Source organism: Protopterus annectens, chromosome 14.part0 (genome assembly GCF_019279795.1).
Source record: "Protopterus annectens isolate FY-2018-M chromosome 14.part0, PAN1.0, whole genome shotgun sequence".
Classification (NCBI taxonomy): domain Eukaryota; kingdom Metazoa; phylum Chordata; order Ceratodontiformes; family Protopteridae; genus Protopterus; species Protopterus annectens.
In genome coordinates, this window is record NC_056748.1 from 604,252,315 (window position 1) to 604,269,758 (window position 17,444).

The 17,444-nt window shown below is 38.5% G+C and overlaps 1 protein-coding gene across 1 annotated transcript in view; it reads right to left on the reverse strand.

The window, feature by feature from the left end:
- Positions 1-17,444, reverse strand: part of SNRNP48 (small nuclear ribonucleoprotein U11/U12 subunit 48) — a 693,998-nt gene that overhangs the window by 632,788 nt on the left and 43,766 nt on the right. Inside the window, exon 2 of the mRNA XM_044056352.1 lies at positions 8,064-8,177. Within this exon, the coding sequence (XP_043912287.1) occupies positions 8,064-8,177 (114 nt within the window). The remainder of the gene's footprint in view (positions 1-8,063; positions 8,178-17,444) is intronic.

Below are 17,444 nucleotides of genomic sequence, written 5' to 3' on the forward strand. Positions count from 1 at the left end.
TCTGGACAGTTGGGAGGTATAGTTCAGCTGGGCCTGTCTGAGTTTGGTGCCCTTCCCCTGACAAAATAATGGTTGAACTGGAGCCTCTGCAGCCATTCCAATTAACCATTACTTGGCTATTTCACTCCATTTACCATAAACACTAATGTGCATACTGCTTTACTTCAATGATTGGACTTCATTTGAAAGTTTTATTTTGTATTTTACAGCACAAACATTAAGTAATCTGTTAAACAAAGCAATGCAGTCTCACAATGAAAACTTAGCATTAAAACTTCTCTGCCCTTGAAACTCACATTCATTGAAACAGCATTGAAACCCACATTCAAAGAAAATACATTTTGCCAGTGGCAGATAAAGATTAATTTTGGGCTGTTTTGAATCATAGGCCCTTGCATATGAAACATACATGTGCTCTTTGATACACCTTCCTCATTGTACTAAAATTATATTCCTTGTACAATACAGTACACTTGTTAGAGGGTGTTTTAAATTTGTTTTGAACATTTTTCCAGTAAGCAATGAAACAAAACATATGCACCCATAATGGCAAAACTGCCCAGTTGAGAACATTTATCATAAAAAGTCTTTCCACAGTCCACCATTATTAGTAAATATACACAATTCCACAGTCCACCATTATTAGTAAATATGCACAATTCTACAGTCCACCATTATCAGTAAATATGCACAATTCTACAGTGCACCTTTATCAGTAAATATGCACAATTCTACAGTCCATATTCAGTGAATTCAGTTCTTGCCATAGCTGTCAACCTTAGCACAAAAACCTGTACGAAGCCAATAATGGGGAATACAGTCCAAAAATAGGGACAAATTTAAAATATTCATCTTATAAACTTAGAAAATTGCTAGAAAAAAGGTTGTGCTACTATGTATTCTGAAGAACATTAAGTTTGAAATTCAAATGCGGTCAATTCTACTGCGGACAGAACAAAACAATTTTCAGCAGAGGGATTAATACTGCAGACACGTCTTTGTAAAATGGCAGGGCATCAGAGCAAATCCACACAAACACAGGCAGGAGATGCAGACTCCACACAGAAGCCACCCCAACCAAGAATCAAACCAGAAAACCTATAGCTGTGAGGCAACAATACTACCACTGCACCATCAAATCTGCAAGGAATTAAACATTCAGAAACCTGAAGTCTGAAATTCAAATGCCTGTCAACAGAACAAAACCAATTTTCAGCAGGGATTAAAACTGCAGACCGTCTTTGTAAAACGGCAGGGCACCAGAGCAAATCCACACAAACACATGGAGGAGATGCAGACTCCACACAGAAGCCACCCAACCAAGAATCAAACCAGAAAACCTATAGCTGTGAGGCAACAATACTACCACTGCACCATCAAATCTGCAAGGAATTAAACATTCAGAAACCTGAAGTCTGAAATTCAAATGCCTGTCAATTTTACTGCGGACAGAACAAAAACAATTTTCAGCAGAGATGCAGGGATTAATACTGCAGACACGTCTTTGCAAAATGGCAGGGCACCAGAGCAAATCCACACAAATACAGGGAGGAGATGCAGACAGAAGCCACCCCAGAAGAATCAAACCAGAAAACCTATAGTTGTGAGGTAACAATACTATCACTGCACCATCAATTATACAAGGAATTAAACATTCAGAAACCTGAAGTCTGAAATTCAAATGCCTGTCAATTTTACTGGACAGAACAAACAATTTTCAGCAGAGGGATTAAAACTGCAGACACATCTTTGTAAAATGGCAGGGCACCAGAGCAAATCCACACAAACACAGGCAGGAGATGCAGACTCCAAACAGCAACCAAGAATCAAACCAGAAAACCTATAGCTGTGAGGCAACAATACTACCACCGCACCATCAATTATGCAAGGAATTAAACATTCAGAAACCTGAAGTCTGAAATTCAAATGCCTGTCAATTTTACTGCGGACAGAACAAAACCAATTTTCAGCAGGGATTAAAACTGCAGACACGTCTTTGTAAAATGGCAGGGCACCAGAGCAAATCCACACAAACACATGGAGGAGATGCAGACTCCACACAGAAGCCACCCCAACCAAGAATCAAACCAGAAAACCTATAGCTGTGAGGCAACAATACTACCACTGCACCATCAAATCTGCAAGGAATTAAACATTCAGAAACCTGAAGTCTGAAATTCAAATGCCTGTCAATTTTATGGACAGAACAAAACAATTTTCAGCAGAGATGCAGGGATTAATACTGCAGACACGTCTTTGTAAAATGGCAGGGCACCAGAGCAAATCCACACAAATACAGGGAGGAGATGCAGACAGAAGCCACCCCAACCAAGAATCAAACCAGAAAACCTATAGTTGTGAGGTAACAATACTATCACTGCACCATCAATTATACAAGGAGTTAAACATTCAGAAACCTGAAGTCTGAAATTCAAATGCCTGTCAAATTTACTGCGGACAGAACAAAACAATTTTCAGCAGAGACGCGGGATTAGACACATCTTTGTAAAATGGCAGGGCACCAGAGCAAATCCACACAAACACAGGCAGGAGATGCAGACTCCAAACAGAAGCCACCCCAACCAAGAATCAAACCAGAAAACCTATAGCTGTGGGCAACAATACTACCACCGCACCATCAATTATGCAAGGAATTAAACATTCAGAAACCTGAAGTCTGAAATTCAAATGCCTGTCAATTTTAATGCGGACAGAACAAAACCAATTTTCAGCAGGGATTACAACTGCAGACACGTCTTTGTAAAATGGCAGGGCACCAGAGCAAATCCACACAAACACATGGAGGAGATGCAGACTCCACACAGAAGCCACCCCAACCAAGAATCAAACCAGAAAACCTATAGCTGTGAGGCAACAATACTACCACTGCACCATCAAATACGCAGGGAATTAAACATTCAGAAACCCTTAAGTCTGAAATTCAAATGCCTATCAATTTTATTTAACATTTTTAATCAGGACAGTCTGACTTGGAACAAATAAACAAATTTTCAGCAGAGGCCCAGGAAGAAATAATGCAGACATGTCTTTGTAACATGGAGGGCACAAAAGCAAACCCACACAAACACAGGAGAAGATACAGACCCCACAAAGAAGGAACCCCAGCCAAGAATCAAACCCAAGAACCTGCAGCTGTGAGGCAACAATGCTACTACTACACCATCAAATATCAAGCATTGCAACATTTACAAACCACAGATATTATGAGGAACAGATCAGATCGAATATGAGGTAAAATCTGAAATTTTACAAATGGTGGTGGGTAGGGAACTCAAGTCTTTAACACCTGCATACAGGGTTCAAGCCTGAGGCATTCCCTACCACACCACCATAAGCACCTGGGGCATTTTCACACACACACACACACACACACACACACACACACACACACACACACACACACACACACACACACACACACACACACACTCCAGTAAAGCACAAGCACCATACACAAACTCCAGTAAAGCACAAGCACCATACACAAACTCCAGTAAAGCACAAGCACCATACACAAACTCCAGTAAAGCACAAGCACCATACACAAACTCCAGTAAAGCACAAGCACCATACACAAACTCAAGACAAATAAACATTGTAAATTGAAAGGCACCTTACCTGATCCAGAGTTAACGTCCGTACATACATCCTTCCCGCGCAATACTGAAGACCAGAGATCCACATGCTCCTTCCCGCGCCGCGAGATCCCTAAGGCACTGTCCGAGTCCCTGCTGCTCCTCTTGCAGTCCGGGACGCATCCCATAATCCTGGGCGGGTCTGTGCACTGTAAGTGCAGCAGGCGCGCCTTCCCCCCCTATGGGGGACAGCCTATACTTGAGCATGCGCATAGACCGATAAGCGGGACTCGGTCTATGCTCTTGCTTCGCGATCCAATTTTAAAAATATTTTTTTTTTTTTTTTTCTTTCTTTTCTTCTTTCTTTTGAGGGCTGCAGTCCGCCCCTGGGTTTGGACAGGAAAAGAAGGATGTTTCATTCTCATCAAACAACTTATAAAAATTAATGCACATAAAGACTATATATTCCCCATTCTGAAGGAGGTACAGGCTTCCTCAAAAGTGATTACAATTACTGCAATTGTGGGACTTGCATACATATCTGCTGACCTCACAAGACCCAAACATTATGAAAGTTTTGAAACATGAGGAGATTAAATTTAAGATGACTTCCCTGCTTAATTTAGCAGAAGCATATCGGCGTCAAGTGGGAATAGAAATAAAACAAGTAGATAAAAATCATGCAGCAACTGAATGTCCCAAAAAACAAGAGAAAGAAAGAATACAAGGAGAAGGATCAAATGAGAAGGCAAGAAATTTGGAAATGCATAAATATAGTTGGAAGTATATAAAACTCTCGAAACAACCTCATGTTAAGATCAGATGCAGGAATGGTTAAGGACAGGTGAATTTAAACCAAAAGATGAAAGATTAATATTGGCAACCCAAAACAGTGGACTATGTACACGTTGGTTTACAAAATCCACTGAGCATGTGGGAAACACAAATATAGATGGAAAGAGTACTTTGAGGGGTTGACGAATGAAGAGAATGAGAGGGAGAGAAGGTTGGATGATGTGCGGATAGTGAATCATGAAGTGCAGTGGAATAGCAAGGAGGAAGTAAGGATAGCTATGAAGAGGATGAAGAACGGAAAGGCTGTTGGCCCACATGACATACCTGTGGAAGCATGGAGGTGTTTAGGTGAAATGGCAGTGGAGTTTTTAACTAGATTGTTTAATGAAATCTTGCAAAGTGAGAGGATGCCTGAGGAATGGAGAAAAAGTGTTTTGGTACCGATTTTTAAGAAAAAGGGTGATGTGCAGAGCTATAGTAACTACAGAGGGATTAAACTGATCAGTCACAGCATGAAGTTATGGGAAAGAGTAGTGGAAGCTAGGTTAAGAAGGGAGGTGATGATTAGTGATCAGCAGTATGGTTTCCTGCCAGGAAGGTGCACTACAGATGCAATGTTTGCTCTGACAGTGCTGATGGAAAAGTACAGAGAAGGTCAGGAGGAGTTGCATTGTGTCTTTGTGGATTTAGAGAAAGCATATGACAACGTGCCTAGAGAGGAGTTGTGGTATTGTATGAGGAAGTCGGGAGTGTCAGAGAAGTATGTAAGAGTGGTACAGGATATGTACGAGGGTAGTGTGACAGCGGTGAGGTCTGCGGTGGGAGTGATGGATGCGTTTAAGGTGGAGGTGGGATTACATCAAGGATCAGCTCTGAGCCCTTTCTTATTTGCATTGGTGATGGACAGGTTGACAGACGAGATCAGACAGGAGTCCCCGTGGACTACGATGTTTGCAGATGACATTGTGATCTGTAGTGAGAGTAGGGAACAGGTGGCGGAGACCCTGGAGAGGTGGAGATATGCTCTAGAGAGAGGAGAGGAATGAAGGACTAAGACAGAATATGTGTGTGTGAATGAGAGGGAGGACAGAGGAATGGTGAGGATGCAGAGAGTAGAGGTAGCAAAGGTGGATGAGTCCAAGTACTTGGGATCAACAGTTCAGAGTAATGGTGAGTGTGGAAGAGAGGTGAAGAAGAGAGTACAGGCAGGGTGGAGTGGGTGGAGAAGAGTGTCAGGAGTGATTTGTGACAGACGAGTACCAGTAAGAGTGAAAGGGAAGGTCTACAAGAGGGTAGTGAGACCAGCTATGTTATATGGGCTGGAGACGGTGGCATTGACAAAAAGGCAGGAGTCAGAGCTTGACGTGGCAGAGTTGAAGATGTTAAGATTTGCAATGGGTGTGACGACGATGGACAGGATTAGTAATAAGTATATTAGAGGGTAAGCCCAGGTTGGAAGGTTTGGAGATAAAGCCAGAGAGGCAAGATTATGTTGGTTTGGACATGTACTGAGGAGGGATGCAGAGTATATTGGGAAAAAGATGCTAAGGATGAAGCTGCCAGGTAACAGGAAAAGAGGGAGGCCCAAGATAAGGTTTATGGATGTGGTGAGAGAGGACATGCAGGTGGTTGGTGTGACAGAGCAAGATGCAGAGGACAGGAAGAAATGGAAACAGTTGATCTGCTGTGGTGACCCCTAATGGGAGCAGCCGAAAGAAGAAGAACTGAAAACAGTTGAATATCTTGTTGTTGGCTGTGATATACTAATGGCAAGAGGACTGTATACTAAAAGGCAATAATGTGGCAAGACTGTTGCACTGGGGGATTGTGCAAATATTATAATACTGAGGTAGCTGAAAAACACTGGAAACATCAGCCACAAAGCATTATAGAAAATGATAAAGTTTATATCACATGGGATCACCCACTACTAACAGTTCAGAAAACAGATGCGAGAAAACCAGATATAGTAGATCATGAAAAGAAGACAAGACAAAAGTAGCATTGATCACTGAAATTGCTACACCCAGTGACTATAGTGTCTTGCAGACAGAAAGACACAAAGCCATAAAAATACAACATCTGCAGGCAGGAACAAGAGCAATGTGGAAGGACACCTAAACAGTTCCAATAGTAGTAGGTGCAATAGGTCTTATAAAAAAATTTACAATAGTACTTAGATACGTTACCGATACATGTAACTTTGTACAATTGCAGAAGGAGTCATTACTCTGCACAATGTGTATTGTAACAATACAAATTTCATGAACTTTAATCATACTTTGACTTAGGAATGGGGTCCATTCCTGTCACGGGATTAGAAACCCAAAAGAAATGGAGAAATTAAAAAAAGCAGAGGAATGGGGTAACCAAGAAAAGACACAAATGGAAATGTTTAAGAAAGACTTAAATATGACAAGGTTAGAGGAAGGTGAGGTTCAAAATAAGCATCCAAGATGGAAAGGGTTGAAAGAAAGAGGGTGTAAACTAAAACAGGGAAGTCTCCAAAATACGTGGCATTCCTGAGGAAGTTTGGGGGGAAGAAAGTAACAGATTTGGAAGGTTTTGCTAAACAATACGTTAAAAGAAGGGACAGTCCCAACATTCTAGGAGAAAGCTGTGGTGGCTGCAGTAACCAGAGAGGGCTAAGACCATTTAAAGCAAACTTCATAAGGTGCTGCCAAAAGTGACCATTATGGCTCATTGTGAAGGGAGACAACATAACACACAAAGTACAGCTGTGTAAGTAAACATACCATAACAGCAGATGTTCAAATGATCACTGCAAAAGTTGCTTTAGCTATACCGGGTTACACTCTGCCAAAGATAACAGCCAACCAACTTACAAAGCTTCAGCACCTTCCACAGTCCCAAATAAACAGTTAAGCTGAGCTGCATAAAATCACAGGTTTGAGCTCAAAGACCCTCACACCTTTAATGCCAACTAAGAGAGGGAGGCTGATCTGTTAGAGAACATAACTAGTAGTAAAAACACATACATACAGTGGATATAAAAAGTGTACACACCCCTGTTAAAATGCCAGGTTTTTGTGAAATAAAAAAATGAGACCATAATAAATCATTTCAAAACTTTCCCCCCTTAATGTGACCTAACTTGTACAATTCAATTGAAAAAACAAATCTGGAAAAAATTTTTTTAAAAAAAGTACAATAAGTTGGTTGCATAAGTGTGGACACCCTTAAACTAATACTTTGTTGAAGCACCTTTTATAATCTACACACAAGCAGAGTTTTACAAAAGTGGAAATGGATAATACTACTAGTATTCTTAACAGCTCAGCTGAAAAACTCCATGTGCAAACTGTTAGCGTTACTTCTTTAAAAAAAATAAAATTAATAGTATCATGGTTTTCAATCCACGAAATGTACATAGTAAGTACAGCCAAGTAAAATGTGTTATGCTTCTATAACAATATTCTAAAAACAACAGGCTGGGCTACAAACCTCTATCCTATACAACAGAAGAATGTTTTGCAGTGTGCAATATACCACGGAACAGACACGCACAGCGTGCCCCCAAAACAGGCACGCACAGTGTATTCTGAATCTACTTAATATCTAAAAAGCTGGCATAAGAGGTCCTTGGTTTTCAATGACTCACCTGCTTAATTACAAACATGTTGGCTCATAAAAGACCATCAGTACACATACCTCTTCTTCTTTGGTATATCCCAGCATTCTTAGTTTACACATCTTCTGATGCTTTTCCAGAGATGATTTTGGAATCTTGTGATGACCATCACATGGGCAGACGGCATAATCTTCCTGTAGTTTAAAAAAAAAAAAGAAGACGTTTACTGTCATGGGCTTTGTATTACCTTTATATTACAATAATGAGGTGTAATGCTGATAAAAGGATGTCAATATGTATGTGTATTACCCAAAACAAGAAACAGGTGTACAAATCCTTATGAAGTGCAGACAAAACAATGACCTCAAGCAGCCTCTGTCCCTTCTCCGATTCAGTCTTTCACACCTTTCTAGCTAAATGCTGAATCAGTCTTTCCTACCTGCTGCTCACGCATATCCTGAGAATATGCAATAACCAAAGCAAGCAGTAATTGTACTTGATCAGCACAGGTACCACCACTATAAACTGTCCTGCAAACAGAGTGATGCTTAAGGTGTTTTAAAATAAATCTGCAATACAAATAGTGTAGCTATATAGCACTCAAAATAAAATGGATGTTTTCTGAAGAATTCAATTGAGGCTGTGGACTGAAGCACAAAAGTGGCATCAAATATTAGACCAGATTCTAAATTATGACGACAACAAAGCAGTCAAACTGCCTAGATTCTTCTGACTCCCAAAAACCCTACAAGAACTCCATAAGGAAATGACTGACATTAAAAAAGAGCAGTCCAAGCTTGCACCTTTCATGTACCTTACCATTAAGAATATAGACCTCTGAAGACTACTTCACACGCTACAAAATTAAAAATTTACAGGGACAAACATTGAACGACACTTGTTCATTTAAGCAACAAGTTCAATTTAGCACTCGCATCTCTTCCACTACATATTTATCTTCAGAGAGTAGTGACTATGGCACCTGTAACAACTAGCACTATGCCTTTTACAATGGTTTGGTACATAAACATGTACTGTACTATGGAATGTGACATGTACTGTACTATGGAATGTGACACACACACACACACAAAAAGGTCCAACTCAGGATCTTTATGTTCAGTGGGCTCAAAGTCACAGAGTACAATGCAGGTGGTTTCAGTAAATCCTAATATGGTTCCACCAAAACTCCAATAAAATAAAAAGCAGAACCATAAACTGCTTTATAAAAATCTACCACAAGGTAATTTAAGTTAGTATCTTTAGTTACTCCTTAAACTGAGCCTAAGAGCCAAACGTAAACACGATAAAATATTACAATCCTAGCCTGAAGTCAGCATGAATCAGAATCCTTCCTTCTGCAGAATAACTTTGTTTACCAAAGTTACCTAATCACTGTTAAACATGCTACATACCAGATGTGTGTGCGTGTGGGGGGGGTAAGTCTTCCAGTCAACTTACTATAATGCTTTTTCCAAGTCAAAAATGGCTGCAGTTTTAGCAAGGAAAAAAAAACATAACATGACGGCTAAGACATCACAGCTGACCGAAAGCAGTTCTTAACAGAAAATGGAACTTAGCCAAAGAATAGCGGAGAACGCTAGGAAATGTATACCAAAGCACAAATTAAAGGAGCCGTGACACAGAGTTATCACATTAAAAAATGCAGGCCGAAAACATGAAACTGAAAGAGAATGATGGCAAAAAGTGAGGCATGCGTGGAAACTAAAGATGGGAACCAATTGAAAATGTGGTTCCAGTGAGAGTTCTTGGCCTTAGAATGGGATGCCAGGAGTAACACGTTTTACATACACACACACACACACACACACACACACACACACACACATTATATTAATTATATATACACACACACACACACACACACACACACACACACACACATTTTATATATATATATACATATATATACACATACATACATACACATTTTTTTTTGTTTTCCTACTGAAAACAAAGAAAGAAAAGGGATGCAGTAAGTAAAAAAAAAAAAAAAAATTACAAGTACAGCAGGTAAAAGAAAAGCAAGTAAGAAGGAAATCTGCCAGAAACATCTGAACATAAAAAGTCGACTCCTCAGAGAACAGAAGAAACATGACTATAATAGCACAAAGAGAAAACGTTTCCATCAACATGGAAAAATGGGAAACTGTAAACTTTTCTTGAAAGAAAGCAAATCTCCATCAGTCCCCAACTCAAACAAGGTGATTTAAAAGTATAGCTGTGCAAAGACTTACCATAAAAGTGATGTAATGAATGCATCATCCAGCATCACCGATGGATTCTATTACTACAATTCTGGATATAAAAACTTTTGCAAGGAACACTATGCTGAAGGTACTGTTTAATAATGAATATGTTACAAATAATTTAAAAAAACCTAGTGCTTTTGTGCCTGATTTGAATGCAGCACTCAAGACTTTTTGTAAAGTGTGTGAGACTGACTTAATGACGTGCAATATAGTAAAAGGTTTTCAACCCGAGTAAAGAGGAACATCAAGCATTACAAGGTTAGGCTAATGATAATATAATTATAATTAGACCGGATGACAAGGGAGGGGGAACTGTTGTTTTAGATAAAGAAAAGTACATTGAAGCTATGCTGGAAATGTTACATAATGAGAATGTATATAAAGTTAATACACCTGAAGATATAGACAAGATATGTAGCCAAGTGTATGTGTTTATATAATTGTTTTTTTTAGAAAAAAAGTATATCTGAACAATTGTTTGAATATTTGACTGTAGCATGTCCAGTAATACCAGTGATACAAGGCCGGCCAAAAATACACAAGAATGAATGTAATCCACCATTGAGACCAATAGGAGCTGGCCAAGGATGGCTTACACAGAAGAATTTGAGACAGATTATAGACAAAGTGTCACAGATATTGAATGATACTAAACACTTCAAAGATTTATATAAATATGTTATAGGTCATGAAAATAAATTTTTAGTGACTTTAGACATTAATTCTTTATTTACAGTGATTCCCCACTCCTATGTCATAGAAGCAGTGAAATGCTAGTTATTAAGTGATGGTGCATATGATCAAACAAAGATTGATTTTATTTGTTTTTTGCTAGAATTAATTTTAGAGAATAACATTTTTTGTTTCAAAATGTTTATTACTTACAATTGTTTGGCATAGCTATGGGCACTTCATGTGCCAATAGCTATGCCAACATAGTTTTAGCCCATTGGGAAGAAACTTGTTTTACATAATACTTCTTTTATGCAATATATTTATTATGCAACATATTTATTATAAGCGAAGATTTGTAGATGTGATATTTATATGGACAGGAAATTTAGAACAGTTAGAATTATTTTTACAATATATTAATACAACTACAACTTTTTTAAAGTTTACTCATTTTATTTCACAGAATCAAATAGATTTTTTAAATGTCACTGTTATAATTAAAAGATGAAAATGGTCTGATAACTACGCAGTTGTATCAGAAACCATGTCGGAAGAATAATATTCTATCAAGAGATCGTATGCATCCTATATATATATATATATATATATATATATATATACATATATATATACATATATATATATATATATATACATACACACACACATATATATATATATATATATATATATATATATATATATAAATAAAGGGACAAGAGATGTGTATTTCTAGATTAGACACAGATAATAGACTTGAATATGACATTAATAATTTTAAAAGTGATTTGTCACAAAGGAGATAAAATATTAGAGAAATACAAGTAGGGATAGAAGAAGTTATTCAACAAAGAAAAGGTAAAGCAAAACCATATATGTCAGAAGACATGCTACAAACTAATACTATAGGTAGTCATAACTTTGAAAATAATGTTCCTCTTAGGTTGCAATATTCTAGTAATATTGATCAAGTAAGATGTGTTATAGAGAAGAACTGGTCGATATTGCAGTCTGATGAAAATTACAAGAAGTAATGGGTTATAAACCAAAGTCTGGATATAAAAATAAGAAGAATTTGAAGAGACTGCTATGTAATGCAAATAATAATAGTATAATAGAGAATTCAGAACCAGGCTTAACATCATTTGGGAAATGTAATATATGTAGCGTTTTAGCTGAACATAGTGAATTTTATTCACCCCACTACTAGAAAAAAACACTTTAAAATAGCAGACTGCAATACAAAAATGTAATCTATCTTGCTGAATTGTAATACCTGCAGTTGTTTTTATGTAGGTATGACGAACCGTACTCTCCAAAAATGTATTAGGGAACATCTCTTAGCAATGAAAAAGGGAGATATAAATAGAAGTGCCCTAGCCAAGCATTTAGTATCTCTTGATCAGTCCCATTAAAGTGACAGAATGTATATATTTAGGACCTAGGTTAGGTGATATAAGAAATATTACTGAGCTAAGGCAGCTTAAATGGATTATTGAATTTCAAGCAGATCACTTCCCTGGCTTAAATGATAGAGCATCAATAAAACCTCACCTTAAAAATAGAAGTGTACTTATGTATGTTATTCTTGGTTTTAATGGTCATTTGCTATCATGATTAATTTTAATTGGGATTTGATTGAATGATTAATTGTTTAATTGCGTTTTAACTATATAAGCTGAGCTGTGAAGAGTTTCTTTTGGTCTGAAGAAGCATCATATCAGATGTGAAAGCGCTTACCTCCATTAGATTTTGTGTGTTTTATTACTTTGGCAGTGTTTCTTCACTACAATTTTATTTCTGCCGTTTGGACTTGTTGCTGTAGTGAAGTGTATCCACAGTGGCCTTCTTTTCACTGTTTTAAAATAACTTCATTTACCAAAGTTACTTAAATCGTTGTTAAATATGCTATACACCGGATGTGTGTGTGTGGGGGTGGTTTAAGTCTCCCAGTCAACTTACTATAACGCTTTTTCCAAGTCAAAAAAATGGCTGCAGTTTTAGCAAGGAAAAAAAACATAACATAATGGCCAAGTCATCACAGCTGACCGAAAGCAGTTCTTAACAGACATATGTCCTACGTCTAAGGTGTAAGGTTACTTAAGTGATGTACGAATGCCAAACCCTCAGAAATGAATTGACCCAGAAGAACCACAGCAACCCAAAAGCACGTACATCCAGGAAGGGGGGGGGGCAACAAACACCCCTCTCTGCCAGAAGGAAGGCAACAAGAGAATAACGAGGAGGTAGAGAGGAACAGAATATGGCAATAGTGAAAAGTAGAACATCTGTTATGAAAAGTTCTTACACAAAAGTGCACTATGTCCTTCCTTATCACACTATTCATTACATTTGAGAGAGTAAAAAAGCTACTAGAGCTGACGTGAGGAGGAAGCCACAGAGGAGCCATCCAAGAACCCAGGCACCAACCCGGCCCTAGAATTCACATCCAACTTTTAATGTTTGCTAAAGGTATGCACAGAAGACCAAATAGCAGCTTCCAAATTGGATTAAAGTATCCAGACCCTCGAGAGAGAGAGAAAAAAAAAAAAACACACCAGAAGAGGAAACCACCCTGGCAGAATAAGCTGAAACAAAAGAATAAAGCTGCTTGCCATAAAAGGAATAGCAGAAAGAAATGGTCGTACAGATCCAGGAGGAGATGTTGTTCTTTCGGCTTTTCCCAGTTAGGGGTCGCCACAGCGGAACTCCGGTCCGCTAATGATTGGCAGTAGATTTTTTTACGGGTGCCAAGGTGCCAGCTCGATGCCCAACCTTCAACGAAGGCACGCCCATTCTACGCATGTCTTTTGAACGCCACTCAACAGCGGGGAGGACATGCAGACTCCACACAGAAGGCATTCAAGCCGAGAATCGAACGGGAGAACCTTTTGCTGTGAGACAACAACGCTACCGCTGCACCACCACAGCTATAGATCCAGAAGGAGATGATTTACTTAAATAGCCAAACTAATGAAAAAAAAAAAATGAAAAAAAAAAACAAAACTTGCTCAGATTTCCTGTTATCATTTGTCCTTTCTAGGGAATACATGAGTTGCCTATGTGAATCCAAGTTGTGAAGAATTCTCTCATTGCATTCTTTAGACAGGGGAACAAACAAGGCAGATAAACTGTTTGATTCAAGGACAAATCATTAACCACATTGGGCATCAAAGGAGAATCAGTAGAAAGAAAAACCTTGTCTGTGAAAAAACAAAAAAAAGGTGCAACTGTCAGGAGTGCCAGAAGTTTAGGTACCATCTACAGTGGCGGATTTAGGCATTTCAACTTTCTTCTTCGCCCCCTTTAAAACTTTCTTCCTTTTTTGAAAATCAGGTGGATCTTTCCTGAAGAATCCTGTCACCAATGCGCCAAGTACATCGGAGATGTGATTGGAGGTTGGTGTCAGATGATGATTTTTTTTTTTTTTAATAACATACGGTCCTCCTCCAACTGCATCTCCTCTTGTAATTTAGGCGTTGGTGACAGCTGACAGGAATCGTTGGGTAAGCTATTGTCGGAAGACAAGCTCGTTCAATTTTAAAATAAAAACTAGATGGACGAGTCCGGAAAGAATACCTCCAATATTTGACGTAGTTTTCATTATGACACTTGTACTGAAGGTTTCCCTAGATCCAAGAATGTAGTAGAAGGATGGCACCATTGTCTACATAGCCGGCTAGGTAGGAAGAAACTATACATTATGGAGATTTTACACGCTATTCAGTTGGAACAAAAACATATTGACCATCTAGCTGTTTGTTATATTTGGTAGTTTCTGCATTACTGAATTGTGAGATATGTTAAGTTTGTACTTGTTTTATGATCGACTGAGTCGCTAGCTTGATTTTAGGAGTCTCTAGTTAATTGAATGATTATTTTGTATGTTCATTCATGTTTGATTACTCTGCGTGCTGAAAAATTTTTATTGATTTGATATGCTAAGAGGGAGGGGTCACTGTTTTAAATAGTTGAAGTGTTGTATTTTTTTAGTTAGGTCTGATGAAGCAGTTTCCGATACTATGAAAGTGCTTACCTTCAAGCTGGATTAAAGATTTTGTTTTTCATAGCTGTGATGTTTCCTTTATAATTTCGTTTTATGAGTGTGTGCTGTGTTAGTTGCTGGACTTTTATTCATTCTGTTTTCCTCATTTTTATTTGTGGCAACTTTTACCCGATGGCTTTGCTTAATTTTTTAGTCTTCTGAACAAATGACTGACAAATGGCAGCTTTTTCTCTGGCTCACATTAAGCTTCAAACTTCTGTCTAATAACTGCTAAATTGGCTCTCTTTCTTCATCCTTGAGTTTAAATGCATTACATACTTTGATGGCTTCTTCCCATATAACATGCACATTAAACTTTTTTCAGGTGTTTCTGCAAGTCTGTTTGCATTGAGATACAGCAGAAACTTCTGGAGCCAAAGCTTCCAGTTCTCCAACACATTGATATGTATTTGAGAGATGGTGGTTGTAGTCAGTTCATCTCAAAAACAAAAGTAAAAGTTTAAGTGGATGTGAAAAAAAAAAAAACAAGTTGGTGAAGCAATGGCTTTAGAAAAAGCATAAGAAAACCATGACACTTTGAACTATTAGGCGCAAGGTTATTAATATGGATGTTCATATAGTATAGTTGTGTAAGTGAAACTTACCTTAACAGCAGGTGTTCAGATGATCACTGCTGCAGTAACTTTAGCTATATGGGTTATATCCTGTCAAGGATATAACAGCTGGCCAGCTTCCAAAGCTTCAGGGTACCTTCCACATGCCCAAATTGTCAGGCAGCTTGAGCTGAGCTGAAGAGAGGGAGGCTGAGCCTTGAAAGGACAATGCTTGAAACAACCAAAAATTAATGTCCTCACCCCGGCATAGAAACACACCAGAAAACAAGAATGGATCAAGGGAGAGAGCAGCTAGTGCAGCAGTGATCATTAGAACATCTACTGTTATGGTATGTTTTACTTATGCAACTGTACTATGTTCATCATATTGACCACTTATCTGTATCCTTTCTCCCTTATTTTTAGGTTCGGAGATGAATAGTTTGGCTTAAAGTAAACTGGGATACCACTTTAGGCATAATAGAAGCATTTGTTCTCAAAGAAACCCTGCACCTATAGAAAATGAGCTAGGGTTAATTCACCATAACAGCTTGCAACTCAGATACCCTTCTTACAGAGGTTAGAGGATTCAGTAAAACTTTTCCATCTTAAGAATCTCTGGTTCAAATGGAGCTTCTTTAACATAAAATGAAGATCACAAGGGGGGAGCTCCAGTTTTCTTGGAGGCCTCTTATGCAAAATCCCTTTCAAGAATATTTTGAAATGAGACTGCATTGAAAGAGGAGGATCCATGGGCAGACAAAGTGAAATGGGCAATAAATGAACCTTGATAGGGGAATAAGAAATGCAGTAGAGTAGTAATTCACACAAATATTGCAAATCCAGAGACCAACTAGAGCTGCATGGGTGCTTGCTGTGTTGTTGGCACCAACTAGGAAACCTTTTTCATTTACTCATATATGATTTTTCTAGTAGCAGGCTTTCTTGCCTCCATTAGTACCTGCTGCACTTCCACAGCAAACATGTGCCCAAAAGGAATTAAGACCCTATTATCCAGGCATTCATTTGAAGTTGACTGATGTTAGGGTGTATCAAACACCCTCTGTTCTTGTGTGAGTAGATCCAGTCTGTGAGGAAGCTTGTGGTAACTGCTCCTAGCCATTTCCAAAAGAAGGGAGAACCATGGTTGCATGGGCCAGAAGGGAGTCACCACAATGATCTTGGGGGGATTATTTCTGAATCTTCAGAATTAGGCAGTATATTAGTGGAAAGGATGGAAAAGCATACAGGAACATTCCTGTCCAAGGAAAAGAAAAGGCATCTGTCTTCCAGGCCTTCTTGCATGGAGTCCTGGAACATAATCTTGCCAGTTGATTGTTTAGAGAGGAGGGAAAGAGGTCTACTGGAGGAACTCCCCACAGAAGGATTAAATCGTAGAAGACCCCTTGATATAGTTTCCATTCGTGAAGGTCTGACTGGTCCCGCTTAGCTTGTCTGCCACACAGTTTTGCTCTTATGGAATGTAGGATGCCTGTAGAGTGAGAGTGTATTGTAAAGCTATATCCTAAGCTAACATGGCTAGTCTCAAAGGATTTATATCACGTTATTGAAAGATGAAAATAGCGAACGCTATTTTATCTAACCTAAAATAGTTAAACCACATAATATCGAACATTCAGAACAGCGAATTTTTCCTTGGGAAAACATTCGCTATTCTGAAACACATACACACAACACAATCACACCTAAAAACATCAATACACACATACACTTATAATCTTGCAACTAACCCTACACTAAACTATACAGACACTACTATCTATCCACTTACCTTAACCCAAGCCCTAACCCTAAGGTCCGTCACTATTGCACACTCACCTAACCCGCCCCAACTCTAATTCACCTAACCCGCAGCCAAACCCTAACTCATTTAACCCACCTAACCCTAACTCA